The sequence below is a fragment of the Lontra canadensis genome, unplaced genomic scaffold, assembly GCF_010015895.1.
Source record: "Lontra canadensis isolate GAN:19392208 unplaced genomic scaffold, GSC_riverotter_1.0 scaffold28, whole genome shotgun sequence".
In the NCBI taxonomy this organism is placed as follows: Eukaryota; Metazoa; Chordata; class Mammalia; order Carnivora; family Mustelidae; genus Lontra; species Lontra canadensis.
Window position 1 is genome coordinate 7,412,428 of NW_022631022.1, and position 22,265 is coordinate 7,434,692.

The 22,265-nt window shown below is 45.5% G+C and overlaps 1 protein-coding gene and 1 long non-coding RNA gene across 2 annotated transcripts in view; one reads left to right on the forward strand and one right to left on the reverse strand.

Annotated features, from left to right (window-relative positions):
- Positions 1-753: 753 nt before the first annotated feature.
- Positions 754-2,579, reverse strand: LOC116871914. Its single transcript, XR_004383561.1, has 3 exons — positions 1,887-2,579; positions 1,382-1,444; positions 754-1,046 (listed from the first exon to the last, which is right to left on the reverse strand). It is a non-coding gene; the product is annotated as an uncharacterized LOC116871914 (long non-coding RNA).
- Positions 1,401-22,265, forward strand: part of RORA (RAR related orphan receptor A) — a 700,799-nt gene continuing 679,934 nt past the window's right edge. Inside the window, exon 1 of the mRNA XM_032864806.1 lies at positions 1,401-1,627. Coding sequence (XP_032720697.1) covers positions 1,462-1,627 — 166 coding nt within the window. The 5' untranslated portion in view covers positions 1,401-1,461. The remainder of the gene's footprint in view (positions 1,628-22,265) is intronic.

Below are 22,265 nucleotides of genomic sequence, written 5' to 3' on the forward strand. Positions count from 1 at the left end.
TTCCAAACTAGGAAGGTAGAAAAAGGAAAATGTTCCCTACTTCTTTCTCCCATCCCAACCCCCTAAATACACATATTTATGCCACCTTCTGGTATATAATAATATTTTTTATTGTCAAACTTTGTGAGCTTTCTGAAAGGAAGGTGGGGGTGTATGTTAAAAATGTACTGATTTCATCAGTATTTGGGCAGTCAGAAAGAATTGGTGAATTGAGCATTGAGACAGAGAAGTCAGGCTAATACCACCTGAATGTTTTCTACTCATTTAGTTTGTATTGTCCCTTCATATTGGAGTTTGGGGTCAAGGTAATATTGATGCAATTCTCTACTTTCCTTTGATATTATTAAACACCTACTATGTGATGGGTGTGTTTCAATGGAAGGGAGGTGCAGAATGATGTCTACAATGATGTGACTTATTAAGAGCTGTTAATTATCTGAACTTTATCACCAAGACATTATTAATGCCTCTCCAGTATATCTTTTATGGATGAGACTGCAGGTTTAATAGTAAGATTACCAGTGGGAATTGACAATTAGCAGCCACACAGAACTAGATGCAGTACGCCATATTACAACCAGCTTAGATAGTCATCAACCAAACAGGCCAAAGTTTTCTTCAGTAGAAACTGCCCTGCCAAGTGGTTTCTGGATCCTTCTCAGAGAAAGCAGGGAAGGGGCTGAAAGCCACCTCTTTCAGCCACACCAGAAATTGGCTGTACCGGGCAATTCAAGACCTAAAGCCTCTTTTAGACACAGACGTATCAAACCAAGTCTGGAAACCCACTGGGCGTCCCATCCCGAAGTAAAAAGTGCCACGTCCCCCCATCCTCCTCCTTCCTTGGGGTGTTGGGCCAGGTCGAATTCCTTTTTAGTTTCTCCTTAGTTCTGGGGTGGGCTGGCAGGGAGCTACCTGCGATTCCCCAACGTGGATGATCGCATTTGTCTCTTCTCAGTCTGGCTGCAGATGGGGACGAGTGCTGTTCCCGAGAGATTCTCAGAAGTAGGCACAGGATCATCTCGCTGATCCTCGTTTCTGTCTCTGGGCTGGGCAAAGGGGAGGATCGGGGCAAGAGAGCCTCTCCCCTCCAACCCCCCACCCCGCCCCAAAATTGGCAGCCAGTCGGTGGCTCTCGGTCTGGGGTCTGGAGGGTGGGGAATGTGGGTGGGGGGGCCGGCTGGAGAAGCTCTCGCTAGCGCTGCCGGTGGCCAGACCCGCCTCCCAACCCCTCTCGGGCGCACACTTACGTCCACCCAGACACACTCCGCGCGCTCCCTCGCGCTCTCGCTAGCCCGCCGCCGCCGCCTGCTCTCTCCCTCCAGCTCTCCCCGGTCTCTTTCTCCCCCCCCCCCCTTTTTTTTTTTTTTTTTTTTTTTGGTACCATAGAGTTGCTCTGAAAACAGAAGATAGAGGGAGTCTCGGAGCTCGCCATCTCCAGCGATCTCTACATTGGGAAAAAACATGGAGTCAGCTCCGGCAGCCCCCGACCCCGCCGCCAGCGAGCCGGGCAGCAGCGGCGCGGACGCGGCCGCCGGCGCCAGGGAGACCCCGCTGAACCAGGAATCCGCCCGCAAGAGCGAGCCGCCCGCCCCGGTGCGCAGACAGAGCTATTCCAGCACCAGCAGAGGTAGGAGGCTGCGAGAGGGGCTGAGGAGGGGGCGGCGGGAGCCGGGGAGCGGAGCGGGGGCCGGCCGGGAGCGGGCGCCCGGAGCGCGGGGTCTGGGGCCGCGCGCGAGCCTGCAGCGGCGCCCCGAGCCCGGGGAGCCCCCTTCCCCTCCCCCCTCCGCCCCCCAGAAATGTTGCAAACTTTTGCAGCCGGTTCTCGGGTTGCGGGAGGAGAGGGGGGCGGGGGAGGAGGCAGGAGGGTTGACAGCCGGCGGGCTCACCCCCTGGCTTTGATTTTTCTGCGAAGAGAGGAGGAAAGCCGCGTAGTCCAAATTAAATACGCTCCCCCAAAATACGGAGAACCGGAGAGTGGGGGCCCGGGAAAGAAACTTTTAAAGCGGCAGTGTCCTTTTAAGAAGAAAAAAGAATCCGTTTATGGCCACCCTCCTCCCGCTTTACCTTTTCTCCTCTTGACAGTTTCGGCCCTGGCTGCCCCAGACGGGGTGTGTTTTCGGTCCCCCGCAGAGCTGAGGGGGTGCGGGAGGAGTGAGCGACCTGGGAAGCCCCGGGGGTGGAGAGGGGGCGCTCCTGGATCTGGGGGCGACGTGGGCACCTTCTCTGGAACGCGACGGTGGGCTTGGGATTTGGAGGAAGGGCTGGAGGAAGGGGGTACAGGAGCGTGAGGTGCTCGCTAAGTTGTCTGGCGAGCGCGAAGAGGGGAGATCCTCAAGTTTGCAGACCCGGGGTTCGCAGCCGGGCGCCCAGGCTGGCGGGGGGCGTGTGCGCGCCAGCGCGCGGAGGGCGGTGGTGCTATGGGGCGCTCCACGCGCATTCGGAGTGAGCGGCTGCAAAAGCAAACAAGCAGAAACAGAAAGCTGGAAATGCACCCAAACTTATTTCTGCCCTGGGATTCCTTCCCTCTCTGAGGTTCAAGCGTTTCTGCAAGAACCTGGGAATGGTCAGCGAGAGTTGGATGCTGGTTGGATAGTGCGAGAGATGCCCCCCCCCAATCCCCCGAGCGATTTTTACACTTCATTTTGGAGCGTTTGTGCTGGGGGGGGGGCGGGAGACTCCATTGCCCCCTCCTTGCCTTTTCCTAAAGTCGAGTGTTGGGGAAAGCTCACTCTCTCTTTCTTAAAGGTGTCGGAACCTGATGTGGGGGTTTATCTTGGAGGTGGGGGATTATTTATTTGATTGCGCCTGGAGTTTGCAAAGAACAGGAGGAAGCTACGGCTTTAATTACTGTTGTAAATAATGTATAAATCACGCCTGTCACTCCGGAGGAAGCGGGCTCGCGCGAGCAGCCCAGGGCTGGGGATCAGGAGGATCTCCAGCCCGGGCTTGGGCACCGGCCCAGCGCGCCCCCTCCTCTTGACACTGGGCTTCTGGCGGCGATTGGGGAGGGCTGGAGAGAGGCGAGTGGGGGCCCGGGAGCCGCTCCCTTCCTCTCGATGTTATAGTTGGAGGTAGGAATATGGCTGATCATGTGCTGGCTGTTTTACAGTATTCATCCCCCCCCCTCTTAGCCACACCCCCTGTCCGGGCGCTTTCCCATTCACGGAATTCGAGTACAGTAAAAGCCATCAGGATGACACACACGAAAAACATTTAATTAAAGGCGATTTCCGAGGAGTGAACACGCGGAACCGCGGTTTCAGCGGGAGGGGTGTGCAGCAAGGGCTAGGAAGGGAGGGGGATCAGGGCCAGGGGCCGGGTCCTGCCGCCAGCTCCGTGAGTTTGTGTGTGGAGAGCTTTTGGCTGCAAAGAGTATATTTAGACCCTGAGACGGTGGATTTGGAATGCGAGCGGGTTATGTAACAGGGTTAATCAGAAACACTGGAGAAAATCCCCTTCATGTGTTTCTGAGTTTTTTTTTTTTAAGGGGGGGATAGGATATAAGAAGCCACACTAATTTGTGGTTTGTGCTGTCACCCCCCTCTCTCCCGTAACCTACCCCTCCCCTTTGTTATTAGCATCTTCAGGTGTCATTCTTGCCAGAAGGTGTTCTTGCAGGAGATCAGGGTGGCAGGCTGCAGAACCAACTAACAAATCCGTAACTTGCTGTTCTTGCAAATTATATAACGTTGAGGCATTCAGTACCACTAGCCCCCCCAGGCTTAGCAAAAAGGGGAGAGGGACAAAGTAGGGGTGGGATGCACCCTGTACAACTGACCTGTTGACCTTTGTCCCCTTGTCCCCTAGAGGGTCACCGTCTGCTCACTCTCCTTTGAACCAACCCCTTATCCATCTCTCCGGAGATTTACTAGGGGGAGGGAGAAGAGGTAAGGCCCAAACACTCAACTCACATCCTGCACGCAGGCACTAGGTTATATAACAGTCTGAATGGAAAAAGGAAGGTCAGAGATGGAGGCATCCTTTAGCTAACACAGCAGTAGTAATAGCTTCCAGAAATTCTGTGTATTTGCAGACTTTAACCTCAGATGTAGTGTCTGCTCCTCAGGGATACCAATCTTTGTGTGTGTGACCTAGGGAGAAAAAGAGAGAAAGTGTAGGTATGCCTGGTAGATGAGAGTGATTTGAAAATGGGAAATGTTTGGGTTTTCAGATGATGTAATGGAGTTGGCAGAATATGCAAGTCGGCTCCCAGAGTGTAAGCAGCAAGAAAATTGGAGCTGGCATCCAGTATTAATGTTGCATAAATTACAATATCGGAAAGAAATTAACCTACACACTAGGTGATTACGCCTTTTTAATACTTAAAACAGAAAGGCACACAACTCAAAAGGAAAAGCAAACATCATCACCTTATAATTAGCATTTTCAACCTCAAGGAGGATTGAATGGAGTTCTTGGCATTGGGTGAAATGGGAAGCTTTTGGATTTGGGAGATGCTTTCCAGAGAGGTAGCAGGGTTCGCTTCCAGCCAACCAGTGTTTGCAGTCCCCAGAAACTGTGGTCTGGATTCTCATGACATTGAGGTGACCTCATGAGACATTACCTAGGTAGACTGGAAGCTGTTGCTGAATGCCAAACTCCTGGGAGTCCCCGTGTGAATGGGCTGCGTCCCCTTAGTGCCTGCGCTACCAGAATCAGATGTGTGACTTTGTAATCTGAAAGATGGACCTCCCCCGTGCTTAAAACTAGCAGGGAACATTAGCAGTTGTAATGAAACTGTCCCGTTTTCTGGGTGGTATTAACGATGGCTGGTGTTCAGTACCATCTCTACAACACAATGGAAGGCAAAAAAGAAAGGCAAGAGGCAACATGGGAAGTAAGAATGAAACGGAAAAAAACCACAGCGAATCTTAATTTAACAAGGCTTTCAGGGACTTCAGGGAGCTGTAAGCATTGTGACATAACTATTATTAAAACCCCTTTTCCAGAATCTCGTTATTCTATGCATGCGAGAAGCTTACATATTTTACTTTCCGAAAGTTATCGTTACAGGGCTGTGTGGCACGCAGTTGGTTTGGAACACCCATGTGTAAGTTGAAGACTTTTAGGGCAGGCCGACCTAAGGGAAAAATCGAAACCAAAAGATGGGATTAACATTGAAAAACTCAGTTGGGTTGAGATTGAACCCCCTGGAGGCTCAGTTTAGATTGACTGAAAATCGGTTAACAAGGCCTGTAGTTTATTTGAAGCCCTGAGGACTTCTACAACCACATAACCAAAGTGCCTGGCCTCCACTCCTCCCCTTCTGTCTTGGCTGATTCACTTTCTGGTAGGTACCCTTCTTGCCTGGCAGTTTATAACCTTTTCTAGATCAACTTTTCTAACTCAGGCTCTCCACAGTGAACAAGTGATGCCCCATAGTTTGAAAGAGCTACTGGCTAGGATAAAATCCTTTGCCAGAGGGATGGAATGATTGTTTTTTAAACTAAGGGACTTTTAATTTTCTGGTAAATTGATCATAAAAACCTTTATAATTATACCCTGAAAAAATGGAATAATTTTAGAAAATGCATTTGGTGATAGGTATGATAACTTTTCTGTTGCTTACCCCTTCTTCCTTAAAATGAATTGAATTATTAATCCAGAAGTCAAATCCTGAGTGGTTAAAACATTTATAGCAGACTCTTTTTATGTTAGTCACTTGCTGGAATTTTCCAGAACCTACTAGCATCACGAAGAGCCTTGGCTTTTTCTAGAAAATGCCTCCATTTCCAAAACTGACATACGGAGTCTGCGTGGAATCCCCTCCGCTGAGACCCTTCATCTAGTGTTTTTAAGATAGCAGAGGTCTTGGCGGTCAGGGGTGCGGCACACACTGCTAGTTCCACACATCCTGCTCCTAGGCAGGATGTAGGGATGTTCGAGAATTTTCATTTGCTGTAATTGTGCCCCCAGGGGAAACATTCTGAGGATTTTGGGTGACAGCTGAATTGCTTTTGGAAGCAAATCCGTGTCCACAGTTAACCTTTGGAATGCACATGAGACAAGCCCATGGCTGCTTCTCCTTGGGCCACACTCCTGTCACTTCTGATAGCAAGATGCACATTTTCCCATTTTTGCTTCCAGAAAGTTGTGGTGTGTTGTTGGAAGGGCAGACTTGAGTTGGATGTCACTGAAAATTCTTTTTGTGTGGTATGGTTTCTTACAGCGTAGGCCGCTTTTTCTGAGAGTGCTCCTCCTCTCCGCACTCATCGTCCATCTACTTAATGAATCGTGCTTCTGTACTTACGTATTCGTAGAAGCAAGATACATAATGACACTTCAGGTGTCTGGGGAAAAATTATAATATGACTGCCCTGTGTGCCAAAGACTAAAATTTTATAGAAAACCCAGCTTGCTTCTTTTGACATAACCTGCTGCTTACCCTCTTTGTCTTCCTTGAGCCATTGTTCAGGTACTCCGAGGTAGACACCGTCCACTCCCTCAGGGAGATTCCTGATCAATCATCCTAGATTAGTGATAGATTCTTCGGGAGCAACAAGAGTCCGCTTTGAAAGGCCTTAAGGTACCAGAGTAAACCTAACCTAGAATGTGGAGTATCTTTCTGAATATGAAGACTATCATCCTTGTTGAAAATTTAGCAACAGTGTCTCTGTCTCTTTTTCTCTGTATTGTTCTCTCTTCTATCATTTAAAAAAATGTGGGTATTTTTGTTGTTGTTGGGGGGAGTATTGTGTGCGTGCCTGTGTGTGTGTATGTGTCTGTTTGTGTGATTCATAATGGGAAGTGTTGGTTTGGAAACGAACTGTTAAATTTTTCACCCACCTTACTAAAACGTATGTTAAGAGAAATAAAAGTGAATCATTTTGAATAATGCTTTAAAAAAATTCTCCAGATAATCAGTGTTCAAGTGTTGATTAATATACAGTAAATCATGATTTTTCTATAAGGGTACCAAGGCATTACTAATGAATTAGTTTTTCTGGCTAACAGTAGATTAACTGAATCTTTTCTGTCTTTTTCTTTTTGAATATGTTTCTTTTAAATGTGCTGGTCCCCTTTCCTACCCTAGAAAGAACATGGGGAATGTAATCAAATCTTTCTTTGAGGTTTGAGGATCTTACAGTGGCACAGGGTCACTATTCTGAGGATGAATTCTGATTGTGCATTATAGAACTGTGAATGGAGACATGCCAGAGATTGGACTAAATCTGCCCTGATCCCAGCTTGGAAATTGTTTTCTTTTTCTGTTAAATCCTCAATATCAGTATGTTTTGTTATTTGCCTTTCTTGGTCTCTAGCTCGCAAGGAGCAAAACGGAAATTCACTTTAATTTGTTGATTCTGGTTAATTGAGGTTTTTACTTTCTAGGAAAATTTCAACCTGAATCTAGAGCCTTTATTCTTCATCCTTAACAGAGGATGTGAAATCATTCTCAGATGTTTAGGAAGACTATTGTATTTACAAATAAGTTATGTAATGTATTTCCATAGCATTATGTAACTTCTGGTAGATAGAAAATGATGGGTAATTTTACCTCTTCCTTAGATACATTGAGAGGGTATCATAAATCCTAGAAACTAGGAAATTCTAGGGTTGGTGGGAAGACTTTCAAGAATATCAATAAAGAGCATTTAATTCCCCCAAAGGAAATTCTCCTTTGAAGTTTGGGCCTTTGTTCACTGGACCAGTATGGAAAGCGTGCCCGGGACGGCACCATCAGAGGCTGACTTTCTCAGGGCCATCCCACGTGATTTCATGATAGTCTGTGTTTATCTTCTGGTATCCTTGATGTCACAGCTTTGCAAATTCATCTTAGGGGCTAGGGTCTTCTTTTGTGACAGTCCAATTACTACTACTACTACTACTATTATTATTATTATTATTATTTTGTTTTTGGAATAAGGGCATCAAGGAGGTTGAATGGGGGGTGATGAGGAATAAATGTGCCATGTCTCGTGGCTTGCTTTTTGCTTTCATTTTTCCATGCCAATGTGAAAAGGAATTACAGGTAACAATTCCCTTGTGTTGGTGGAAGAATGGTTGTTTTATGTTTGTTTGTTTATTTTCCTTTTTCCCCTACCAGATGTGTATGGCCTCCGTGGACATGTCATTATTACTCTCTGTCTTATTGCTTTACGTGCTCTGACATGTTGACAGTGGTGTGGTCCTGTGTTTTCCTGGTGATTGTCTCATCCTCAGAACTGAGGCCCTGGTGGCCGGCTACAGAGCCCTCTCCAGTGTCCACCACCAGTTGAGAGTACAGGTCTCCTCCACCCTTGAAGGTGCCGGAGGACTGCAGGCCAGCCCGGGGAGTCTCTGTACCGGTGCTGTTCTTCCCCAAAGCTCACTCAGAGGCTGGAACTGAGTAGCAATGCTTGGGGCATAGAGGATTTATAATCTGCCAGCCTCAAATCATCTCTAGCAATGTAACTGGGTGTTTGAGTTTTGATTGTGAACTAGCTGAAAGTTTTTTGAAATAATCAGGAAGTTCCTCCATCCACGAACAGACCATAATGGATGAAACTCCTTTGGGGTGCAAGGAAGGGTGCCACTTAGTACAGGATCCTCAAGCCTGTGAAAGAGGCAGCGCACTGTTAAAAATACCTAGCTTACTTCGGGGGAGGATTTGGCTGAATACTGATGAAGTTTATGAAATATGAATGTAGTGAAGTTGCTGTACGTAAGTGGTAGGCGTGTGTGAAAGAAGTAAGAAGAAATAAAATTGTGTATAAATGACACTCTGAAACTTGATGGAATTGTATACGTGACAGGAATGGTGACGTTTGGGTCTGTGCTTAATGGGGGAAAATAAACTGGCTTAAAATCTGTATGTCAAACTAGATGTGTGGCTAAAAATTACAGAATATAAAATTATTGGACTTATGAGCAAAGAGTGCTAACAAGGATAAATAGGCAGATTGCAAAGGATGGAGGTGAGACAGAACGGGGAAAATGAGGGACCTACACTTGAATTTATAATGAGCTATGGTAATCACTGTTTTAAATAATCCAGACTATTAACTACTGTGCTGCTAGGTAGAGAATTAGTTATAGCCAAACAAAAGGCATAAATATGAATTTTAGGTTGTGTGGGAGAAATCCTCTTGATCCCCAAAGCATAAATGCATGTACTGAGAAGCGAAGCTGCGCACGATGTAATTTTTTTCTGTCTTATCCTGATTAATTGACAGCCAACTGTATGCCTCTTTCCTGAAGGTGACTTTACAATCTCCAGACACAGACATTTCTCTCAGAAGTGGAGTGAAGGAAGCAGAACCACAAGCTAAAGTGTGTTTTACTGGGTGAAGTATTTTTGGGGAGAGATAAGAAGGGTACAGTAGGGGAATGAAAGCGCATACAGGGATGAAGAATGCCTGTTTGGGGCTCGGGGAGTGGGGGCTGTGAATGAGGAAGGGAATCTCTAGGGGGAAGGAGACTTCTGTGCAAAGGAAAATGAAATTAGCATTGACTCTGAAATGGCGGGGAATGTGACTTTCTAATTTTAAATTATCTTTAACAAGGGCAATGAAAAGAGGAAAAGTTGACACTTTGAGAAGTTATGACGAACTTGTCGAGAATGCCAATTGACAAAGGCAGGTAAGGGAATACTTGGAAACACAGAACAAGAACAGGTCTGAAGGGCATGGTAATCTGCCTCCTAGTGTGTTAAGGGAATTGGCGGGCATGTTTATTGACTCTTCCAGTTAGTTTTGAAGAAACCTGAAGAAATGGACAAAGACGGAGAAAAGACAACCAGATGCGATTCTGCCCTTCCAGAAGCAGAGAAGCTTCTCTCATCCCATACGATCGATGCCAGTCCTGGAGAAGACTGTCTATATAGAAGTTTATGGATTTTCAACATACAAATCACAGAAGAAACAAGGGTATATTTAGCAAGTCTAAAAACTCTTCGATAAACTGCATTGCTTTCATTTTCACTGTACAGTCATGAAGCCAGTGGATGGAAAGAAGGCCGTGGTAAGGATACAGCGTGTACTCCCAGGAACGTTTGTGTGATGGGGATGTTATGTCTGAAAGGACAGGGCATCGGGGAGGACGAGCTGCCCATAACTCTCAATTGTCCAGGTAGTGAAGCATTGGAAAGCAAAGACAAATGAAACGCTTTGATAATCAAAAATGATTCTTCTTTTACTGATCATATTAGTTGACCAGTGAGGACAAGCGTGAAGTTGCAAGTTGCATTTACCCTTTCCGGCCCTCGTGGCCCACTTCTGATGAGCACGTGTCTTCAGAAAGCGGGAACCTGGATAATTTCCATAGAGCAGTCTGTTAACCCAGAAGACGGAACATTTCACAGCATGGAAGAGGAAGGTTGAAGATTAGTGAGGCTCCCAAATTTCTTGAGGCCCTACAGAGAATCAGTAGAGGAACTGCTGTGACACTGAGAGGCTCTAGCAAGTTCCTCGAGCTTGTTTCCTAATCTTGAGCTCGAGGGTGTGTGCTGGTGTGTTGTTCTCACTCACGATGTAGGCGCTGGTTGTGCTTTATTAGCCCAAAGCCTGTTAGAGGCAAATCATCTAGCCTGGCCTCCTCCTTCCAGCTGATGCTCACAGAAGTCTAATAATGCATCCGAGTTCCCATTCCTACTAAGTAGCAAGGCTGTGACAAGAATACGGGTCTTCTTCTGTGGAAGGGTTCCGGGTTCCCTGGCCCTTGTGCGCTGTGCTGAGATGCTCAGCAATTCTGGTAAGGTACTGATTCAAAGGCCTCCCCCGCCAGGAGAGCCGCCTGAGAATATCACAATGTGTACACAAGTTCATCCAGCATGAGGTAGTTGATGTGTTTGAAAGTCAGCACACGTTATGTTGGCCGTGCATCAATAATGGAACATTATCAATAACGGTTATGTTTTCAGATCCCACTGGGTATTTTTATTATTGTAGCAAAATTAGCCAGTGAACTGGTGGTGGTGTCAGTAAAGCCATCCTAAAGCATAGTGAAAATAGTGCCCATGTCTCATGCGCTGATGATCTGGCAGAATATAGAATAGAGGCTCTGGAGGGGAGCATCTTGTTGTTGGTCCCAGCCTGGGGGCGGTGGGGCAGGTGCTCACTGGAGCTGGATGCAGCCAGACGGTGGAGTGGGGGAGGCTGGCTCTTGGCGGCTGTCTGCTTTCCTCAAGGTGAAGGATTTAAGGCAGTGCCTTTTATAGAGACTCTCACCAGCAAATCCACCCGTGGAATACTATGTAGCCAATAAAAATCATGTTGTAGTAGAAAAATATCTCTTGATAAGGGAAAATGTCATCTATTAGTGAAAAGTAATGACCTTCATAGCAGTGTGCATAGAATGAATCATTTTTGTAAAAAACTATAGTCAGAATGTTTGTGTTTGTGTGTGTGTGTGTGTGTATGTGTGTGTGTGTATTAATAAAGACCCACATACACCTTAATAATGAAATGATAAAATGGTTATCTCCGGTGTGAGGTTTTTTTTCTTTGTGCTCTTCTGTATTTTTGACTCTCCTGCATTGCACATGTATTACTTTTGTAACTAGAAAAAAATAAATCTTATTTTTTTTTCCTCCAAAAAGATTGTTTGTATATTGTGAAACTGGGTGTACTTGGAATGAACGAATTCTGAACTTAGTATGTTGCATAGAATTTCTTGATGTTACAGGATGAGCCACGTTTACTGGCCCAAAGAGCTGTACCTCTGACAGCCACATTCAGCCAGGATTGTCAGGAAAACAAGGGTCACTCAGCTTAAATATGAAAGAAAAAAAAATGTCCAGTAGTGGAATTTCCTGCCCCTCCAGAGCAATATCTTCTAAGTGTTTATATTGTGACCTACAATGAGAGAAATATAGTACTTTGTGAGTCAGTACACGTACACACACACATACACCCCATGCGTGTGCAATAAACTTCTCATGTAAAATATTTATCCTTTACCTGGGATGTGCTGTTATTTTTGCTCTGGTATTTTAAGACAAGATCCAAATCATGAGCCACCAGATTGGTTTCATGATCTATTTATGGGCTGCCTCTCACAGTTTTAAAAACCCTGTCCTGGGCACGAGGTAGAAGCAGCCTTTTTGTGAGCCATGGCCTGGCAGTTGGAGGGAAGGCGGGAGAGATGGGGTGTTTCCACAGTAACTGATGTTGGACTCCAGGTGTTACTCATTATGATTTCAGGGAGGAGGTGGGGGAGGGAAAAATAATGTAAATACTTACTATTTGTCATGTGGTATCTTTATGCCACTTTTAGCACATGCTCATTAATATCCTGTTTCATTTAGACACGCATCTGCCAAGGCGGGCTTAGAATGGAGATTTTGGAATCCCCTTTGCTTGGATTTGATGTCACTGTCAAAAAGCCCGAGGGTGGCATTCTTTCATTCCACAAAGTTTTGCTGAGCACCTTGCGTGTGAAAGCAGCACACGAGAGGGGGCCGATCCCCGCCTTCCTGGATCTTGCATTCTAGGGGTGGCATCTCTCAGTGAAGCCCACGGTCTGTGTCACTTCTGATGATTCTCTTCTACCTGTGTCTTGGCTTTGGCCTTCTTTAGTCCTGTTCCTCATATATGTGTTCACCTTTCCCCTCTTCTTCCCAACCCCATCTCCCATCTTCTGCCCCTATCTCTCTTTGCTGCTTGTAAGCCTGCAATCGTTTTCCATAAGGCTGGAAGATGAAACTCACCCTCTCCCTCCTGCCATTCTCATGACCCTAGTCTTCCACAGTTGTCAGTCATGTGGGCCTTGCTCATGCAGTAAGCATGCAACCTCTTTCTTTGCCAGATTCCTTTCTATTGTCTTACGGTCTTACTTCCCAGAGAGGTGACTATTCTCCCCAAGAAGACCAGCACCGTGGTTTATTCTTCCACTCCTCCACAGTGCTTTGCAAAAATAAGTGCTCATCAGCTGTGCAGAGAGTGTCCCCGTCACAGGGCTCTGCCCAGCTGGTCACTTGTTCAATAGATTCAGCTCTGTCCTACCGACCCTGCAAGCACCGCTTCTACTTGCTTCAACTTCCAGCTGAGCCTTGCGTTTGGACCCAGGAGCCCTTGTTTGTCCCATTTCTGTCTCTCTTGGAACCACTCAGCCTCCCCTCCGTGGCGGGTTCAGGCCTGCTCCAGTCCTGAGCGACTCAGATGAGGGCTGGACATGTTGGGAACCCGCATGCGTGCTTGTTGCAAGCCTGCTCGGCGTGAGGCAGACGTGGGCCAGAGGCCCAGGTGTGCCCGGTGCTAACCGTGTGAAATTAGGTAAGTGCCTTCACCGCTCAGTGTGTTTCTTTCATCACCTGAAAACTGGAGATGTTTCTGATGCTGGCTTCCCAAGATGGTTGAGGACCACGTGTGATTGTCCATGCACGACACCTAGCAGGATGCTCGGCACACGTGGAATGCGGCCCCAGTTCTGGTAGTGTTGATGGAGCACGTAGAGAAACAGGGGCCCTCTGGCCACCTCTCACCTTCTCTTCCTCAGGTCTCCGACTCCCTTTCCTCCGATCATCACTCTGTGGTTCTGATGGGTTGCTCAGTGAGATAAACAAGAGTATCCGAAGGCATCAAAAACCTTATCTCTTACTGCTAGTTCCCTTTCCTTACTGGCTTTGCCCCAGTCACACAGCTCAACCTTCACGGACTGGATCCTTGTGAGGACAAATCACTGAAGCTCAACCCTGTCAGCCACTTGGGCTTCCTGAGCTGATACCCCACACCCTCCAGTGAACCAGAAGAAGGGCCTGCCTGCCCGTTCCCTCCTCCCACCCTTGCTGTTCCTTCCATGCTTCCAGCTGCCCCCTCCAGCCATCGAGGCTGTGGCAGCGCCCTCCTCCCCAGTGTGTTCCAGAGCTCTCTCACGCCTCATTTCTCAGCAACCCGTCATCATTCCCTGCCCTCCCTTCCCCTTTACTCACTTTCTCCTCCCTGCCAAAAAATCACGTTGCAGAAGCTTGTCTGTGAGGGTTCCATTCAACTTGTTCTGCATTAATGCCCCACTACGGTGACCCACTGCTGAGTCTTTCACTTGTAACGTAATCTAATAATTTACATGCACTTTGCAAGCAATACTCTCAGAGACTCGCAACCTGCTCGAAATTGCTCTGCTGTTCCAGTAGTTGAGCTGATGAGAGAGAGCAGTGTGAGAAAGAGTAGTTAAGGGTACCACCACGGTGTTGGGTAAACCCGGGGAAGTACCGCTAGCATAAGGGGAGGGTGTGCTGATGGATTATAATATCCTTTCCTAGAGAAGCAATTAAACTTGCTGAGGGTCCTGTATTGATTTTGGCTTATAATTGGACTAGGATAGGTCAAAGTATAGTAGGTAGAAGCATTAGCAAGGAAGAGGAAAGTGAACCAATAGTGGAAACCGGTATTTCTTGGACGCCGTGAAAATGTTTTTGTTTCGAGATTCTACGTGACTTATACAGAATTAATTGACACTCTGATGAGGTTGTTTTATTTCTTTACTCAACGGAGTTGGAAGCCAGTTCTAATATGCAGTAGCCATGAAAATAGAGTAATGGCATTGTAATAGTGCCATTGTAAACTGAATGACACCATTAATTACACATCTATTTTGTCTAATTTGTATTGTGATGGTGTGGGTAATACACACACATACAGGCATAGAGTAGCTGGTTTTTTAAGAAACAGACTCTGGCTGAGAAGCCCCAATCCTTAATAATTGAATAGTTAGTGAAAATAAGCCATTGTTTAGTGAAAAAGTTCATCTTTATATATTTAAATGTAAATGTAGATGGATGTATACACACACGCAGAAACACATGTCCATACACATATATACACAGGCATACACGTATATCATGCCCATCAGGCAGATCAAGAAAATCCGTGATGACTGTGGCAAGCCGGCTAGCCTGATGGGGAGACATGTCAGTTATTCAGGCCAGGTCAATATGGTATCAAGGACAGGGGTTGAGAGCAAGGCTTTGTGTATTTGTTTCAACCTCTTGGTCCTCATTACCATTTCTGAGAACCTCTATTCATTGATATGTCTCAGGGTGGGAAAGAAGCATTAAGGCCCAGGAATGAGGTTTATTTTATTTTGTCAGTTGTCTCCCAAGGAAGGACACTGGCCAAAGGACTTCTTCCACAGCACAGAGATAGAGACATATTTTTAAGCCTGAAGTCATTAGCTAAGCCTGGAGCAGAAACGGGATCTGAGATGAAGCATCCAGTGTGGTTCTGCCCTGTGGGACATGTGAATAAGGAAGTCCGTGACTCTGTTAGGCTTTGCCATGGTTCTAGTGACTTTATCTCTTTTTTTTTTTTAAGATTTTTTATTTATTTATTTGACAGAGATCACAAGTAGGCAGAGAGACAGGCAGAGAGAGAGGAAGGGAAGCAGGCTCCCTGCTGAGCAGAGAACCTGATGTGGGGCTTGATCCCAGGACCCCGGGATCATGACCTGAGCCAAAGGCAGAGGCTTTAACCCACTGAGCCACCCAGGCGCCCTGTGACTTTATCTCTTTACTCCTAAGAGCACTGGCGTGGGTGGGGTCATTTGGCACTCTGTGTGAGTTTCCACCTCTTAGGGGGGTATTATTTCCGGGGAGCTTCTGAAGACTTACCTGGCATCTCTGGGATGGACTGCTGCGTCCAAGCCTCCGTTCCCATGTTTTTGTGCAGTGGCCATCTGGAAGGGATTTTCCTGCAGTGGCCTTCTAGAAGGGATTTTATTGTCGTCTCCATCTCTCCCCTCCCCATGTTTCAGAGTTTTGCTTTTGCACCATTGTCAGTACCACCATGTGGTAATCTGGAACCTCAGAAGGACCTCATCCAAAGAGGGGAGATTTTATGTAGTTTAGAATAAATTTAACTTTAATATATATCTTGTTTGCTCTGATGACCAAAACATTGAAAGCAGAGTTGCTTCATAAACAACTGTGCCCTCGCTGTATCACAGATCAGCAATGTTGACTTTAAACTCTGTGAACCTTTCAGGAGACAGCACACAGCATCAATGCCTGGCATGTGGATTAAGAATACATTGAGTGGAGAAGTTTTATTATAAACCTCAATGAAAAACATATCAATATCGCGCCCAGTAAAATGTTACAATGAAAATTACCATGGTGTTTGATGACATCCCTTTATTAATTAGTCTTTCCCATTATTATTTCTTAGGAGCAAACGCACTCCGGTCTTGTCACTCATTAGTTAGAGTCCTCACTGAATTTCTGTTTCACTGCTTCGCTGTGTTGATCTTCTCACTGGTCTCAGTTCCTGGGGGACAGCGCTGTAGATTGTCTTGAGTATTCTGTCCCCATTTCTCTGTCTGTCACTTGGGCATTCAGTGAGTGCCCTCAGGATGCTAGTGACCGTGCAATTTAGATCGGTATGTTCACAACGAGCCAGTGGTGGGAAGACTGGGATGAGGCAAGAAAATCCAGTATTCTTCAGAAGCTTCAGATGTTTAAAAGTGAGGCCATGTATCGCCTCCGTTCCTTCATTCATCAAGTATTTATTGAGCAGTTGCTGTGTGTCAGGTCACGTGCCGGTCAGTGGAGGTACCAGTTAAGGGAGTTGATAGGCAGGAAAGACACAGTAGTTTAAAAAATAGTGGAGAGTGCTATAACCAGAGATACTTACCAAATATGCAGCACACAGAAGAGGGAGAATACCCCTCATGAGGGGTCAGGGAAAGTTCACTGGGGAAGGTAGCTTTGCCTAGTTTGGGGGAAGATGAGGAGAGATTTACCTAGAAGACAAAAAGTGAGAGAGCATTCTGGGCCAGGATACAAGAGATGGAAGTTCATGGCACATTCGGGTAGGGTGAATGAGGTGTAGCTTGGCCGGGGCATGAGGTATGTTGGCGAGGACCAGGAGATGAAGCTGGACAAACCAGGAAGGGACCAGGTAAGCATCTTGAACATTTTCCTATGCAAAATTTTGTGCAAGTGAAAAATATCAGATTTCTTTTTGTTAAGGTCCTTAAGCATAAGTGTGTTTGAAGTTGGGGTGGAAAGGAGCCAAGTTAGGAGATCTCTGTGACAATTCTGAAGAGAAATAGTGCAGGCCAGGGCTTGGATGGGGGGAAGGGTAGGCTCCGAGGCAGCATTTCCTGGGAGGTAAAATCCTAGGCTCACAAGGGAGGTGATGGCAGGAGTCAGTACGTGAGTTCGGTGGAACTGTTGGCTGGGACAGTTCGGGGTGGGTTGTGAACGGGTCCCCAGGGCTTAGTTGGAGGTTCTGGGGAAGTGTCTCACGGGCAGCTGGAAATCTGGGGCTGGCAGGGAGCGTGTTAACCAGGGAATCAGGAAAAACAGTATTTTAATAAGGGCCTGGAGCTCAGGAGGGACAGCTGGGCTGGAGGCGTGGTGGAGCAGTGTTTTTAACAGGGTATTGGAAGGTGATATTTTTCTGCCAGGACATGTGTACATGTTTATATCAAGAGAAGATAAGCCGAAGGTCCAAGTGGGTGTGGTTGAGAATGTGAAAGAGATGGATTGATGCCTTGACAGAGGGAGGTATCTCTGAAAACTGGCTTGAGACTCAGAAATCTCACATTTACTAAAGGCATTAAAAAAGAAACAAAAACAAAAATATCACCCCACCAAGAATGTATCTAAAGTTAGAGTGAGGTTTTAATACACTTTGCAGCTATAGGTTGCGTTTGAATTTTATCTGCTTTGTTGGTGGTCTCCTTCCCATCGTGTCTAACTGATGATTGTAGAGTTGTTGCCCTCCTCTCCCCCCCCCCCCTTTTAAAAAAACTTTCTACACAACTCAGCATTGATTTATCCTGTCTCTACGGGGAATCTGCCTCACACTTGGCAGAACCTCAAGGTTGGGAGAAATGGAATGAATAGTAGCTATATGAGAGGTCTCCACATTATCCTGGGAGAAAGGCTTCGTGGGAGAGAGAAAGTTGAAAGAGGGTCTCGAGAAAGGGTATGAGATCTTCAAAGGATGGGTCTGGCCATGGGAAATTAAATGGGAGTTTTTTTTTTTTTCTTTGTAGTTGAGAGAGACACAGAAAGGCACAAGTGTTTTTTGGCGGGGCAGACGGTGGTGGTGGATGATGATTATAGTGGGATTGCTGTTGTGTGTTTCTGGCACTTAGTGTTTTCAAGGGGCTTGCTGACGTGGAGTAGCCTCTGGAGGTCCTGGAAAGGAGGGGATAATGTCACCTCGTGTGGAGGGACTAGAGAAGTGTTGCATTATTGGGGAGACCTGTTGACTTAAAACAACTTGGATACTAAGAGGCTGAATTTATCTTTGACTCCAGTGAGTGTGACAGGAGGGGCTCTGCCTGTGGGAAGAGCCATTCCTTTGCCTTCTGAGGCGGTAGCCAAGCTCCCCTTTGTTTTCAGTGAGCTCTGACTAAATACTTCCCCTGTAGATATTTCACTAATATGTCATATGAATTATTTGTGTTATCTCTGTGCTGTGAAATTAGAGGCCTTCACCCACAGTGTGGTAAGTAGATTAAAATGAAAGCCTGTTTTTTATGGTATGGGGGAAACTGGGCAAATATCAGGGAACCATTTTGTGTGTGTTTGATCTGACAGTGGGAAGGCCTTGGGATGCCAGTGTCTTCTAAAATCTGAAAGCTGAGCTCCGGCTGGAGTTTCCTTCTAAGAGGTTTATATTTTATCTGTTGGCACTTCTGAGGGGGAAGGAAGGTTTGGAGTGGGTGATTTTGTGATGATTCTTTTCTTGCTGCTGTTTTTCTTCTTCTTTTTAACTTTGCAGAAAGCCCTTCCAGTTCTACGGTCAGACCCCGTTCAGGACGTTGGTGGCCAAACAGTCCCCTTTTGTTAAGCGAGCGTCCTATTTTTGTTTCTCTTGAAAGGTGCCCTTCAGGACAGCAGAGCCTTTATTTGGGCTGTTTAGAATTGAGCCCTGAGGAAACCTAAACAGAAATCGTTGGAAGCCCAGGCCAAGCGCCTCCATTGCTAGCAAGGCAAAGCTAACCTACAAGATGAAATCTAACCAGCTGGTTACCTGAGAACCACCGTAGAGAGTTCTCCAGCTTGACTTCTCTTGCTCTGGCCGCCGTCCTGAGAGTGAAAGCCTAAGGTCATGGCCTTTCTGGGCAGCGATGCAGGAAGAGAGTTATGGCTCTTGATGAAGACGCATAGGTTACTTTATGTTTTGGGTGTCCTATGTCAGCTTGCCAAACATTGAGGATTAATTTTGATTCAATGAATGTATTTTTTTTTCTTTTTCCAAAGGAAATAGTATCTATAGCTTTAGCCTAGGCCAGATAGTTCTGGATCACCCGTTCTGCATTTTTCTTCTATAAATTAGGTAAACTGAGTCACTTGAGAAAATTGGGGCGTGTATAGGAATTGATCATTTAGAGGTTGTGCATATGAAGTGATTTTATTTTCTTCTGTTTGAATACATATGGGCTTAGCCCCTGTGGTTTGAAAAAGAATCTTTGTTCCTTAACTGAACCAAAGATCCTCGGCTTGAGGGTTCAGATAGGCCGCATTGCACACGTATTGCCTTCTGTTGTGGAATTTTTCTGCCCATTTTAGGTATCACTCGGGTCATTCAGGTGGACTGGGGAAGAGTATTGGTCTTTGTTAGAGAAAGAAAGACTGGCTGGACAAGTTTGATCCCTAGGGGTGATTTGGAGCCTCTTGAGTGTGAGGTCATCGGTTTATTTAAAATCTGAGCTTCCACACAGACTGGTCAGTGAAGCACTGCCCTTCCTCATTAACTGCATATTTCCCCCTCGGTGTTTCCAGAGGAGGAGACATCTGCCTCCTGGGGAACCCCCAGCCTCCTGGGAGCATCCGTGCGCCTGGCCCCCGTGTACACAGACAACTAAAAAGTGAAGCGGTTTGGAGGCATCATTTTAAGGCTAAAGTCATACATTTTAGAAAGTTGAGGGCTGGTTCTGTGACAGGGAAGTTGAGCTAAATATGCAGTTCTATTTTAATTTTCACTTTATGCCAAGGCAAAAGCATTGGGAGATAGGCTATAAATGTATAAGTAAGTCACTGCAAGAATAGCCCTTGCAAAATGCAGATTTAGGAAGGCTAAATATTTTCTCACATACTTTAATGCACACGAATAACTAACCCCTGATCCAGTTCCTGAGAAAGGGATGTTGTATAACCACTTAACCTTGATGGCTGTAATGAATAGTACAGAAGTCTGCGTAACTATAACGTAAGTATTTCATTGTCTTCGCTCCAGCTACAATAACAAAATAGCAGAGATTGGGTAGATTAAGCCGCGGAACTTTATTTTCTCCTCGTTCCGGAAATGGGGAAGTTCTAGACCCAGGTGCTGGCAGATTTGATTCTTGGTGAGGGCCCTCTTCCTGGCTTGCTGAAGCGGGCTTCTTCTTATGTCCTCTCATGGTGGAGAGAGGAGGTTCTGGTGTCTCTTCCTCTTCTTCTGAGGGCACTAATCCCATCACAGGGACCCCAACCGCCTGACCTCATTTAAATCTCATCACCTTCACAGGAGTATCACGTTCTGGCTAAGGGCTTCAATATATGAATTTGCGGGGATCACATCCGTGCGCTCCGTAACACTGGTTGACTTTCAGGGTGGTCGATGTAGCTCTAAAAAGTTGTTTAAATTTAATTTGTTCATTTGTTTGTTTAAACAGAGTCCTGTTTTTCTATGTCTGTTTTATCTTAGGCGTGACCGTGTCTCATCCTATTCCGGTACTGTTTGAAAGCTACAGTAGTAAAACCGAAGGTAATTAAGGCTATGGTATCATTGTTTTAATTTAGTGTGTGTGATTTTTTTTTTTTTTTGTAATTCAACAAGTTCCTTCATATTCTGCATAATTGGATCACATTTTAATTTTGTGGCAAATAAAGATCTATTTTACATTTCTATTAGAAAGACAAGCCCCTGTGGCTAGGTCTGAATTAGAATGTTTGCTGTTCGTTGTACTGAAAGCAGTGAGATTTTCAGAGTTGATTCAGCTTCTAAAAAACTCATCTATGAATCTTTTGGGTGAGGAAAGAGTCTTTGATTTAAAGGTGTACCCAGGTATGGAGTTCATGTAAAAGACAAACACAGAGACAGGAAGAAAATGAAATATATAAGCATTAAAGGCAAGCAAAGAATAACTAAATCATGGATGATCCAGTATGGTATATACTCCAAAAACATATTGATCTTTGATGCAAGCACATCTGTTTGTGAATTCATTTTATTATCTGTGTGGTTAATGCCCTGGGAGTTTGCATGGAACACAGTAAGGAAGATCTCAAACCAGAGAGTGCACTGGACACGTAATTAAGACACCTAGGTTCTGATCCCAGAAAGCTAATTATGTAAGTGGCTTTGAGCAACTGACTGTTCCCCAACCCCCGTCCCCTGCCTCACCTTTTTCAGGTAAACTCCAGGTGTCTCTCAGGAACACACTGAGCTATAAGGTCCTGCCATCTTGTCATTCTGTGACCTCGAAACAGAGACCCAACTTCTTTAAGGATCCAGGAAAGAATACACTTACTGTTCACTACCTTTTTTAAAGTACTGTTACTACCATTTTTACTTACTGTTTCTACCATTTTTTAAAGTTGACATCTCATAAAATTCACCCTTCTTAACTGGACAATTCAATGATTTTTTGTAAACTTACAGAGTTGTACAACCACCATCCCAATCTAGTTGTAAATTGTTTCTGTTACCCCAGAAAGAGCCCTCATGCCCATTTGCTATTACTGCCCCTTCCTACTCCCAGTCTAAGACCACCATTAATCTACTTTCTGTCTCTGCAGATTTGCCTTTTCTGGACATTTACTTAAATAAATCATATAATATGTGGTCTTTTGTGTCTTTCTTTCACTTAGCATCGTGTTTTTGAGGTTCATTGATGTTGTAACAGGTATTGATACCTTGGTCCTTTTTTATAGCTCAATACTATTCCATTGTATGGATATACTTCATTTTGTTTATCCAGTAATCAGGTGATGAAATAGAGTAAGTGTTTTCTCTCTTTTAGTTTTTCCCTGTGGGGCACTTCTCACAGTAGTCTACTCCATATGGAGAAAGTATAGGTCTCTTTTAGAGAAATGCTAATTCTTTATCCCATGCCTTCCTTTGTAGAACAGGCTGGAGTCTTATGTTTGAAACCATTTGGAACCTCCTAAGTCAGTGGACTGAGCTTCTGGGTCAGTGAACATGTGATTAGGCAGTGTGTAGTAACTATCAGTAAAAGTGAAAGCACTCATTACACATCCTATTCTGTGATACAGAACTCTAAATGTGAGGTTTTCCTAGGAGGGAACTTGACTCAAGAACTTTTCCAGTGATGGCCTGCTTGTAGTTTTACATTTGTTTTACTCATCTGGTGACGAAACACTTGGAAACAGGAGTTGAGGACTC